Below are 12958 nucleotides of genomic sequence, written 5' to 3' on the forward strand. Positions count from 1 at the left end.
AAGAGCGACTGATATAAAGTACGAGCTCAGGCGGACATTGCTCAAGAGGAGACGACCGAGATGCAAACGTATGGCGGAGCGGCTATACTATATAAATAGAAATTTTAAAGGTACAGCCGAGCGGCTATACTCTATTTCAAACGTATAGCCGCGCGGCTAGACCCCATAAATAGACATTTTAAAAGTAAAGCCGTTCGGCTATACCTCATAACTAGATAAACGTATAGCTGTGCGGCTATACGCTATAAATAGAAATTTTAAAGCTGATTGTAATACTTATGACTCACTTTTATCTGACAGGAAACATACAGCACACAGATATTTTCCTTAGCTCTTCTCTTATCTAGCATGTTTATTTACGTTCTTCTAGGCACATTGAGCACTGCACTACTGCTACTCTTGAATTATGTTATCGATGTATGTTGGACTTGGATACGAGCCTCCATTCGAGCTCTATTTCCAGATAGAGAATATGCCAATGTTCTTCAGGACATCTTGCCTCCGTGAGATAAACTAGTTGCTTTCTTCCGAGGTCGCTTTGAAAGCACCAAGTAGATGGTTCATGATCGCCATAGATTGCTTATTTGCAAGCACTTCATGGGTCACCGAAAATTACAAGAATAAATCTACATTAATGTAATAAGTCGGGTTCTTGTTTGATATATATGTATTGTCATCTTTGTTCTCATGTCGTTGAAATAAAGAGTTACTCAATTATCAACTTATGTCGAAATTTTTTATTTGTTAATAAATAAATAAAGTTCAAAGTGTTTCAAGACAGAAAACAAGTGAAACACTGTAACATCAGTTGGTAAGCAAAAGTTAGTGTGTCGTTTAGTATTACTCACTCTAAATTAATGCATGTTAAATTTGATCAGTACACATAAAAAAAACATTCTGAAATTTCTAATAAACACATCACATGAAGAGAAATTTTACGATTTAAATCACACCAACAATTTATGATAAAACTAAAAAGGCTTAGCAGAATAGCAGACAAGTTACCGAGGACTTCATGTGCTTACTTCTTATCGTTTTTCATAATTGAAAATAAATAAGTACACAAATATTAATTAACTTAGTCTTTCAAAATTAATAAACCAAAGAGCGTCGGGTTTCGATGAGCAAAATGTGACTCAGAATCTTTTCATCACCAAACTCATTATAGAATTTCTACCTCTATAAACCCACAAGCAAAGACTAAAACTTGAACCTAAAACACCATGGCAGAGGCAGAGGAAGTGAAGCACTATGGGGTTAGGGGAAGCCCATTAAGTCTCAGAGTGGATATAGCTCTGAGACTGAAAGGTGTGAAATCCAAATTCTGCGAAGAGGACCTGCAGAACAAGAGCCCTTCGCTCATCAAGTACAATCCAGTGCACAAGAAGGTCCCTGTGCTTGTACACAATGAGAAACCAATAGCAGAGTCCCTTGTTATTCTTGAATACATTGATGAGACTTGGAAGCATCAGGGCCTTCCAATATTGCCTCAAGACCCTTACCAAAGAGCCAATGCACGCTTCTGGGCTAGCTTCATTGATGAGAAGGTATAAATATATTGTTTCACTTCAATCATATATGCCATCTATCTAACATCGATAACATATATATAGCTGTTAGATACTGGTTCACCTTTCTCTGTTAGGGTATAGATCAATATCATGTTGATGAACCCTTAAGCATATTTTAAAACTTGATACTTAAATTAATTCTTGCGTTAACGTGTGGTCTAAATTATCAGTATGAGATAACATAAGTGTGACAAGAAAAGATAGAGCCCCTATTTTTTTACCTGTGTGTCAGCTTATTTATGCCTGATTCTCAATGTGTTTTGTTTGACTTTACTCTTTTTAGTGCTCACCTGCAATATGCAAAGCTTACTGGGAAATTGAGGGCCATGAGAAGGCTATGGAAGAAGCCTGTGAGCTTCTGCAATTTCTTGAAAATGAGCTCAAGGATAACAAGTTCTTTGGGGGAGAGACAATTGGATTTGTAGATATGGCTGCTAGCTTCATAGGCTACTGGCTTAGACCTATTCAAGAAGCTGTGGGTGTGGAGGTGTTGACCAAAGAGAAGTGTCCCAAGCTATATGATTGGTGTGATGAGTTTGTGAGCCACAGTGTTGTTAAGGAGGTTCTGCCTCCTAATAAAGAAACACTAATTGCCTTCTTCCTTGGTCGTTGTGAAAGCACCAAACTACTTGCAAAGTAAATGGCTCATGAATCAATGTAAGAATACATATTTATTAGTGCCCTCTTTGTTATGAAATGTCAGTCAAACAAAAGTCTGTTAAGAGTATTTATCTATGCACTCGTTGTTCTAAGTTCAATTTCTCCTTTCTTAATATCGCTTGTATAATATATATCAGCAAAACTGCTCTCTGTTTTATTACGACCTAGTTGCACTTGTTATCTTATTAAAATCGACCAAGCATAAGAAAATACTTGTGTTGGGGGGGTGGACGGATGACCTAGTTGCTTTTATTTGGATATTTTGGATCTCAATAAAGAGACAGTATTTCTTTTCTATATTGCAGCAGACCAGGACTTGTCTTGCAAACAAATGTAACAAATTCATAAATGTGTGTAGAGACAAATTATGAGACAAAGATGTTAATAGGATGTGCGTTGTGACGAGGGGTCGGTTTTGTTTGATTTGAGCTTCAAACTTCAACTTGAATTAATGTAATATTATAGTTCGGATTGGTTTGATTTATACATCAAAAACTAATAGTATGTACTAAACTAAACTAATTGTTTTTTCTAAAATTACACTTTTTAAGTGTGAAAACCGAACCTAACCAAACCTAACCGAGCATTTTAATTTGAATGGTTGGGGTTTTTGCCCACCCCTACTTGTGACCACTTTGGATGGCTATGATCGAAGAAAAAAATACACAAAATCAGATTTGATGGGGACAAATATATTATTCTTGAAAACAGTATACATGTAACATAACATGCCCATCCATTCTGTACTATTATAACTTGAACAATTCTAGGAGACCAAGTCTCCAAGATCAAGTAAAACATACTAATCAAGCATTAATACCCATGTTAACAATTGGTGATAGATTATTAAAAACCCAAATCCAAAGTTTCTAATTATATTAATGGAAATGCTGGAAATTAGGGTACTTGACGATGTTCTGGGAATGGAGCATATGCGAGCACATACTTAGCCACGCTCCCCACTATGATCCTGTTTTGTACAATCACAAAATGTGAAAAATATTATCCCACATCTATTAACAAAAAATTGAGGAAAAAAAACAGAATTACATACTTTTTGATGGCACCAAGGCCTCTGCTTCCCATGACCAAAGAGTCCAGCTTCAGGTCTTCAATCGCCTCAACGAGCTTCTCCCTTGCATCTCCCCAGTACAGCTTTATCACAATGTTCACCTTTAATCACATTAACTAAATCCCAGATGGTCCATATTTCAAAATGATTAAAATATATTACAAGAAAGAAACAAACCAGAGTAGCAAGCAAACCCCTTTCTGCTTGGCAGCGTAGTCTAGTGTGTCAAGAACTTCGATATCGGTTTGGACATTGTACTTGTTCATGATCTCGGGCTCTCTGAACTCCGTCAGTGGAATAAGAGCTGCAAAAAAAAACCCACATCAAATACAAAAGATGAAGTATATTAACAAAAAAAAATTTAAAGTTCATACAAATTTCTCCTTTACATAATAATACTTCTTTCAAGTTCAACGAATTGAACCGCTTCTCCCTAGAATTTCTACTTACGAGAACCAGATTCGGCCCAAAGTTGGTTCCGAGATTCGTCGATGCTGGCAGGATATAATTTAATTACCAATGATAATAACGCCGGGCGGCTATACTCCACAAATAGAATATTTTAACCGTATAACCGCGCGGCTATACTCCGTAAACAGAAATTTTAACATTACAGCCGGCTATACTACATAAATAGATATTTTATATGTATCGCTGGGCAGCTATACTCTATAAGTAGAATAGTTTAACAGTATAGCCGTTCGGCTATACACTTTAAGTAGAAATTTTAATCGTATAGCCGAACGGCTATAATCCATAAATAGAAATTTTACAGTAAAGCCGGGCGGTTAAGAATTTTTTACGGTATAGCCGTACGGCTATATTATTTAAAAGTATAAATTTAGTTTCTTTACTTTTGTTTTTTGCAAACTTCTTTAATTTAATATATGTAATTAAGTAATATCTTAATTCTTTTTAATTCCATTAATTAGTAATTATGTTTTAATTATTATTTTTTAGTAAATATTTAAATATTTTAGTAATTTAATAAATTACTTAATAAATAGTAATTAATTAGTTTATACAAAATTAGTTTGATCCAATCCAAGTCTCAAACTAAAAATCCTACTTCTGAACTTGTTCCAAAACCTTTCTCAAGTCTCGAACCCTATCCATAAGCCTACTATGTTTTAATTATTATTTACTAAGTAAATAATTAGTATTTAAATATTTTATTTTAAAAATGAAAAAAAATTAATTACTATTTATCAAGTAATATAATTTATGAAGTTAATTAAAATATTTAATACTAATTATTCACTAAATAAATAATAATTAAATATAATTACTAATGAAAGTGATTAAATAAGGCTAAGATATTATTTAACTCATGAAAGGAAAGCCAGGCAGCTATACTACATAAATAGATATTTTAACAGCATAGACGCTGGGCAATACGCTTTGTATTTTTTTTTTTAAAAATACCGTACAGCCGTGCGGCCATACACCATAAATAGATATTTTATAAGTAAGTAGCCGCGCGACGGTACTCCAGAAGTAGAGAATATGTTACAGCCGCACGGCTATACGCCATAAATAGAAATTTTAAAAGTACAGCCGCTAGGCTATACGTCATAAATAGATTATTTCAACAGTACAGCCGAATAATGTTATAGTTCACGTTGAATTAATGTTATAGTTCGAATAATAAACTAAACTAATTGTTGGTCTAAAATTACACTGTTTTTAGTGTGCAAACCGAATCGAACCGAGCGTTTTGGTTTGAATGCGTGGGGTGATTTTTACTCACCCTACTTTAGATCACTTTGGATGGCTATGTATGAAGAACAAATGCACAAAACCAGAACCAGAACCAAATATATTTTTCTTCAAAACAGAGTACAAGTCCACATGCATTCGATATTACAACTTGAACAATTCCAGGAGACTAAAGTCTCCAAGATCAAGTAAACCATTGTAATCAAGCATTAATACCCATGTTAGCAATAAGCAATTGATGACAGATTATTGAAAACCCCAAATCCAAGTTTCTAATAATTATAGGAATGGAAGTTTACAACTACAAGAAATAAAAATACGAACCAGACAGAGTAGCTAGCCAGCAAACCTCCTTCTGTTTGGCAGCAGTGTCAACTGTGTCAAGAACTTCGATATCGGTTTGGATGTCGTACTTCTTCCTGGTCTCTGGCTGTCTGAAATCTGTCAGCGGAATAAAAGCTGCAAAAAACCCACATCAAACACATAAGAAAACATGCTTGCATTGCATTGCAACCAAAAGTAAAATGACAAATATTTGGAATATATATGCCTCCTCAAATGAACATGACATTTCTTCAGAATTTTTTCAAGTTCAACCAATTCAACCTCTTCTCCTTGGAATTTCTACTTACGAGAACCAGATTCTGCCCAAAGTTTGTTAGGAGCATTTGTAGGCTTGACGTGGATGATGTAAAGTGTGTCACCCTTGACCAAATTAGCTAAAGCCCATCCCAGCGCCTTGCTGCTCTTTGATGAGAAGTCTATGGCCACACCAATCTTCCTATCCTTTGAGTGTAGTTTGCTTAACTTGGTCTTCTGCTGCACCACTTGGGTTGTTGATATGTATTAACTAGGGTACTGCCATCTATTTTAACCACATTGTTGGTGTTGATATATATTAATTAGGTTGTTGCTATTCGAACTATATTTATTGACCACATTAATGATCACTTCTCTAATACATATGGGTCTCACATAGGTTTAATGATTCTAACCTAATTAGAAAGTAATTCCTTCTGATAAGTAAGTTGATGGATACTTACAATAATAATCCAACTAGTTTCTAAACAGAGTTTAAATTGCTTGAACTAATCATCCCTTTAAAATGAGAAATCCAGTTGTCAAGTTTCCTAAATTATAGAATGCACTCATCATCCAAACGAGACTCTACCACCATATATGCTACATTTTCATAATAGCAGCCCCAGGGGAAAATAATGGAGGAGTAAAGAGGTTGTTGCTTTGTTCCCCTCGTATAACCACCGGTAAACCCATAAATTTTTTAGCGGAGGTGCAATATTGACTAGTTATGAAAAAAGGTTTTTCGGAATAATCATTTTCTTAGGATATTTTTTTGTGGCTTTTATTCCTTACACATCAAATAAGAAAACTTGATTTTATGGAATTTTAGTATGAAGTATATATTGACTTAATGAGCCATCATTTTTAGCCTAAATCATATTTTGCACTAAAACCGATTTTTCATATTTTGATTTGGTGGGAATTTGATTTTCTAATATTTTTATTTGAATCCAAATAGGGGTTACTTCCTTATTTACATTGTAAACTTAAGTAACTTGAGTAATATAAAAATAATTTAAAGTAAAAGGACAAAGACATTTACTTTAATGCTTGAAAATGGAAATAAGGTAATCTGGACACCTGGAGTGCACCACCACCAACTGAGCAAATAGGCAATTTGAAGCACCTCATTGTGTCTTAATAGATCCGTCACAACACATGTGAGTACATATCAAAATGTAAAGTATTTGAAATAATATACATATAAAAATGCATAACAATATATTACTTTTAAAATATATAAAAACTTGAGTGGAGGCCCGAGACCACACTGGTCCCAGTGTGGCTCCGCCCCCTGGTTGGAGTTATAATTTTCCAATTCGTCCCTAAAATTTATCAAATGAGATGGTTTAGAAAGCCCATTGTGAATGCTTTTATAATGCTGAGCATGACCTGTTTCTTGTCAAGAAATTCAATAATTTCATGAATGCGCTTGAAGGCAATGAGACAAACTAAATTAATACACACAAATTCATTGCTATTCAAAACAGAGTACATTTCCATCCGTTTAGACATCATAACTTGAAATGTTCTAGTAAACCACGATCAAGTAAAACATAAAAATCAAGCAATGCCCATGTCAAAGGTGATGAAACATTATTGAAAAACCAAATCCAAAGTTTCCAACTGTCCATGATTCAATGGTGTTGCAAGCTTGGGTCCTTGACAATGGTCACAGGGATTGGAGCATTTGTCAGCACATAGTTGCTCACGCTCCCCAGCAGGATCCTGTTTCATTTGCACAATTAAGAAAACCATATTGTAAATAAATAATTAAACAAATTAAGGGAAAAAAGAAAGAAAATTACAATACCTTTTGATGGTACCAAGGCCTCTGCTTCCCATGACCAAAGAGTCCAGCTTCAGATCTTCAATCGCTTGAAGAAGCTTCTCCCTTGCATCTCCCCAGTACAGTTTTGTCACAATGTTCGCCTTCAAATCATCCCGTCAAAACCCAACAAGAAACAACCATTAATTACAAAACCAGATGGGCAAGATGAAGCATAGATCAAAATCAAACATTTATACCCAAAAAAAAAAACAGAGAAGCAAGAAAGCAAACCTCTTTCTGCCTGGAAGCAGTGTCAAGTGTATCAAGAACTTCAATATCAGTTTGCACATCATACTTCTTCATGATCTCGGGCTCTCTGAACTCCGTCAATGGAATCAGAGCTGCAAAAAGAAAAGTAAAGAAAACCCAGATCAAACTTGATTTCAAGCTTTAATCTTCAGCTCAAAAAAAAACCCCAGATCAAGTTGATATTTGATTTGATTTAAAGCTTTAAACTTTAGCTATATATACATTAAAAGGATGAGACTTTATGAACTTACGAGAACCAGATTGGGCCCAGAGTTGGGTACGAGACTCGTCGAGGGAGTTGGGGTTGATGTGGATGATGTAAAGGGTGTCACCTTTGTCAAGTAAATTGTCCACAGCCCATTCCAGCGCGTTCTTGCTGCTCTTTGAGAAGTCCATGGCAACGCCAATCTTCCTATCATTTCCCATTCTGATGTCTCTCACTCTCTGTTCTGCACCAGTTTGGTTATTTTGATCGGACAAGAAGACACAGTTGTGGCGTGTGAACAATCAAAAGAGAGAAAAGCAGAGAAAGAGGATGGTTTGAGAAGCTTATGGATTAAGCAGCGGCGGAATATAAAGAAGATGACGAATTATAGCTGCAGGGAAAATGGTGGCTTGTATGCGTTTTTTACTGTTGGCTGGTTTTAACTTTGCTTTCATCCTGACCATCCAAGTTGGACCAGGTCTTTATTGGTGGGACCGTTTTCTATATTAAATTGATTAAGGGCCATTGGATTGGATTTTCAGGTGGGGTTTCACGTGATAGAAGCACAAAGACATGTCACATGATATGATATGCTTCTCAATTCTGGAATTTGGAGTTGGGAATGCGTGTGGTTCATTCGGTGTATAGTCGGTTCCTTCCTTCTCACGAGTCACAGGTAAGTTTTATGGTCTGCCTCATTCTCCAAGTTATGCACAAAAGAAGAAATGTTCACCAACAAATGAAATCAGAAATGCGATTGTATTAACTCTTGCTGTGAAGTTGCTTAATCAACCATAATCGAGTGTACTACTGCACTACATTGAATTTGAATGTATAGATGCATTGTTTCATCCACGGTTGGATTTTAATTTTTAATTTTAAAAATGAAATACATCGGTCCATTGGATGTACTATTGAAAAATTCGGTAATTGAAATATAAATGGAAGTTTGACAAATATATATATATATATATATATATATATAAATGGAAGATCAGGGCGGATACATAAATTATTGATTTGTGCTCAGAATTTGGGTAAAACGAAGCTGCTTGGCACTTTCCTTTGTCCTTGTCGCATGACTCACAGTATCCTCTGTTGCTGCAGTACCAATTGAATTGCATACCAAAAGAAGAACAAAGGGGAAAACCAATAAATTTTAGGCCTTGTGATGTGGAGTGTTCAGGCCTAATCAGAACAGGCCCAGAAGTGTGAGTTTTTTGAACCTTTCAAAGTTGTCATCTTCTGCAAAGTCCACTTAGTCAGAAGCCCAGGGCCAAAACAAGGAAAAAGGGTGCAATTGCAAGCTACAAAATTGGGCATTGCCCATGTCAGAACAAAAATAAAAGGATACAGCTTGCCTCCATACTTATAAAGAGATACTCCTCTCGAACACATATGCAACAATACTGCATTAAAAATACAAAAAGAAAAACGTATACATACACATCATACACAAATCTAAATGACCCCCCAACTCATCCAATACAAATACGAATTTGCAAAAGACAAACTATAGCAGCAATGTTGAGCTTTGCATTGGTTGTTATTAAATAATTTCTAATGATTGTACTTTGGTTTGCCAACAAACTCTGGGGAAGTAATAAGTAGCCCACCATTGATATTTGCCTTGTTGATTTCATTAACAGATTAATTAATTAAATAGCATTTAGGTTTAGGTTAAGATTGAGATTAGTGTGGGCTGGTTTCCACTCAAAAGAGCAACAGAGTGACAGTGGGATTGCAGATCTTGTGGGCTGGTCAAACTGTAAATGCAGAGGAAACAGACATATGGTCAAACTTTTTCCCAAAAGAATCTATAAACTCTATCCATGGACAGTGCAAACACTCACACCATCAAAAAGGAAAACGACAAGCTTAAGACACAAAACCCATACTTCACCGCTAATCAAGGTGACATGTTCCTCGATATTCTCTCTCTCTCTCCCCCTCTTTCTCTCTCTCTCAGCCTCCATATTTACCAAGACTATTTGCACCTTAACTAGACTATTTTAATTTTATATTACATTCTTAATCACTTTGCTCAGCTGGAACTTCCACACGTGCCCCCACTGCTATACTATTCCAAACCCATGTTACTTCTTCTCAGCATGATAAACAAAAGCCCTACTTTAGTTTCATTCCAATTGCTATCTGAACAGCTGAGAAAATGGGTTTGCAAAGTGGGATGAGATCGGGATCAAAGAATAGCGGAAAGGAAATTAAAGGTGTTTTGTTTGGTTTAATTAGTGGCATGCTTTACGCTTATCCAAAACTTTTTGTTTTCTTAATTTGATGATGATCGTGTTTGTTTCTTTTCATGTTTTCTAGGTTTGACTCTCAAGTAGTAGACTGCATGCACCAGCTTTTTTGTGTGCATCCGATTGCCTCTCTTGATGCGATCATGATCATTCTTTCTTAATTGCCCCTCCACCAAATGCAATCTTTCTTTATTATGAGATTAATGATTCAGGCGGATATGGCTACAACTAACTACCAATTTGTTGGTCTATAATGCTAATTAAGCTCAGTAAAATTGTTCATCGAATTATTTGTCAGCATACATGTCGCTTAATTATTAGAAAAATAATACTTAATCATAGTTTAGTCCTCCTGACAACTCTGGCAAAATACCCATGTACATTCAAGGCATAATATGGATATGTTTTTTAACATAGAAGAAGAATTGGGGACTATTTATAAAAAGCTGATGACTAAAACGTATCCCCCTAATCCCCTGTGTTTGAAATTTTCTTAATTATGAAATAGAGTTTTGTGGAGCTTATTTGTGATTCGTGAAGAACTTAAATAGTAAATGAGGTTCTAATAGGCCTAGATTTTGGATGAATTAAGTCATTGCAAGATTATTTAGCAGAAAAGCTTTTCACGACCACCTCTACTACTTGTCATTTGCTAGTGCGATAAATGACTAGGTATCTATCCTTTTCATAAATAAATTTGCCCCTTATAAAATTATTGTAATTCACTAATTTGATGATAAGATTACAAAAAGAAACCTTGGGAAACAAGGCAAGGAACATGGATATATCCTTGTGTATATGGAAGATGACCGGCTTTTACATGACCACTTGGAAAAGTAATAAAGACACCAACTGGGAAAAGAAAAGAAAAATAAAGTACAAAAGATAAAGGAAAAAAGAAAATACATAAAGGCGAAAAAGCAAATAAGATGGTATAATGCTAACAAGCTTAGGCATCACTCTATTGTACGTAATTGGAGTAACACATTCACACTACATATATTATATATATCCCTTCATCGCCAAGATTATAATCTTTGTATTGTTTCACACATGGCACACCACCTGGCCTCCACTCACGCCCTTCAATCACAGTCTATAATTAACATTACATTACATGTTTCCCACACTCATTGCCTTTCATGTTCCTAAATAGTAAGCTCTGAAAATCCAATTATAGCACTCCACAAGAAAACATCATATCCGAAAATTTCATTCTCTCCCAAATTTTCCGTTATTGTTTAAGGTATCTTTTAAGGATCATTCCTGCATAAATAAATCAATCAATCAAATCAGAAACCGTTTAGTCATTTTATCGTATTCTTAAAAAACGACTTAAAATATAACCATTCTAGAGAATGATAGGTACGGTTTTTACAAATTTTTCATACTATAATTTTATTTATGAATATTTCGAAGTGCGAAACAACATAAAGACATGTTTGCTTGTAACTTGCAACGGAAGCATGGGCACTGCTAAGTGCGCATCACCCACACAAGCATAAGGCTAAATATTTTGTTTGCGTCCTCATTTGCAGCATCTACACTAAATAAACCGAAAGTAGGAGGGGATTTTGGTCTCTTTTTATTTTATGATCTTCTAAAAAAATTACACCAAGCAAGTAGTGCTGCTCATATTTTCCGCAAGATAATGTTTTATAATTATTACACGTACGCCCTTAGCTTGACATCAAAGTCTCAACGCACGGGCCCTGCGTGCCTCCCCGCCTGCCTTGTATACAGAAGGCTTGTGTCAGTCGTGGAAAAGTCTATTTGGTTCAAGCTGCATCAGCCGTGCATGCGCCGCCCACTTGAAAGCACATGTTTAGACCCCAAAAAAAAATAGAATTCTGATTTGAGACTAAATAGTCAAATTAAACAACGGTGACACATGTGCCAGGTAATATAACCTTAGATAAGCCAATTGGGTAAACAGGTTAGTTACACGGGTAATGTTTATGCACATGGTAGTCTGGTGATGGTCTAAATGAATCCACTTATTATGAGGGATAAGAGCACTTCCACTTCTATGGGCAAGGATAAGATAAGGGCTATCATTATTTATGTGAATAGTAGCATTTCTTCAACTTTGTTTCCACTCCTATGGACGAGGGCAATTACTATTCACTTTAATTTATTTTTTTATTTTTAATACTTAAACTTTAAAAATTATTTTTATGGAAAAAAATTCATAATTTTTTGGTTTTTTTTCTTCATTTTTTTCAATTTTTATTACATAAAAAATGCCAGTCATTAGATTGCAGTGGAAATTTTAATTGGACGACCCAAGTGCTGCCACGTGCCAACACAACATAAGCAAACCCAGGCAACAACACGGGCTGGATCTGTCTTTGGACTTGCTCGGGTTGGTGGCCCCCATGTCTTGCCCGGGCTACTTTGTGCGCATTGGAGTCTTTTGGTGAGCAAAGGGCCCCTCTTGCCTGGGCCAAACTGCTACGGTGGACTTGCTCTAACAAATGTAGATATAACATATATTGTACATATAGGTTAGGTGAGTCGGCTAAGGTACTGTGAGCAGTACACTTGAGCTCGATTTCCCTCCTCGTTATCTGAAAAAACTAAAATTGTATGATGTATTAGTCAAAAGATATGAAAATGACGTAACCCTGGTTTAATTACTTTGTCTCTCTCTTTCGGCGGGAAAGTTCAAAACTCGCGCAATAAATTGAAGCATTAGTCTCTCTCTGGACCTTTGAAAGAAAAATCAACGGCTGGAAAAGTGGGATCACAAGACAACATCAAGAATTTGTTATTTATACACAAATAAATAAATAAAATTTAAAAAGG

The 12958-nt window shown here is 35.5% G+C and overlaps 3 protein-coding genes across 3 annotated transcripts; 1 reads left to right on the forward strand and 2 right to left on the reverse strand.

Moving 5' to 3' along the window:
- The first annotated feature begins 1111 nt into the window (after positions 1 to 1111).
- LOC103338631 (putative glutathione S-transferase) lies at positions 1112 to 2535 on the forward strand. Its single transcript, XM_008241856.3, has 2 exons — positions 1112 to 1547; positions 1855 to 2535. Exons 1-2 carry the CDS (start codon positions 1224 to 1226, stop codon positions 2209 to 2211), a joined length of 681 nt encoding a protein of 226 aa, XP_008240078.2. The 5' UTR covers positions 1112 to 1223; the 3' UTR covers positions 2212 to 2535.
- A 436-nt stretch (positions 2536 to 2971) lies between these two features.
- On the reverse strand, positions 2972 to 6735 carry LOC103340655 (uncharacterized). The gene is made up of 4 exons (XM_089047894.1): positions 6685 to 6735; positions 5655 to 5841; positions 5347 to 5481; positions 2972 to 3607 (listed from the first exon to the last, which is right to left on the reverse strand). The coding sequence occupies exons 1-4, from the start codon at positions 6733 to 6735 to the stop codon at positions 3462 to 3464; spliced, it is 519 nt and encodes a 172-aa protein (XP_088904020.1). The 3' UTR covers positions 2972 to 3461.
- Positions 6736 to 7060: 325 nt separating this feature from the next.
- LOC103338622 (universal stress protein PHOS32-like) lies at positions 7061 to 8284 on the reverse strand. Its single transcript, XM_008241843.2, has 4 exons — positions 7936 to 8284; positions 7667 to 7776; positions 7418 to 7536; positions 7061 to 7332 (listed from the first exon to the last, which is right to left on the reverse strand). Exons 1-4 carry the CDS (start codon positions 8108 to 8110, stop codon positions 7242 to 7244), a joined length of 495 nt encoding a protein of 164 aa, XP_008240065.1. The 5' UTR covers positions 8111 to 8284; the 3' UTR covers positions 7061 to 7241.
- Between the last annotated feature and the right edge of the window lie 4674 nt (positions 8285 to 12958).

This window comes from Prunus mume, linkage group LG1 (assembly GCF_029339155.1).
Source record: "Prunus mume cultivar Tortuosa linkage group LG1, ASM2933915v1, whole genome shotgun sequence".
Lineage (NCBI taxonomy): Eukaryota > Viridiplantae > Streptophyta > Magnoliopsida > Rosales > Rosaceae > Prunus > Prunus mume.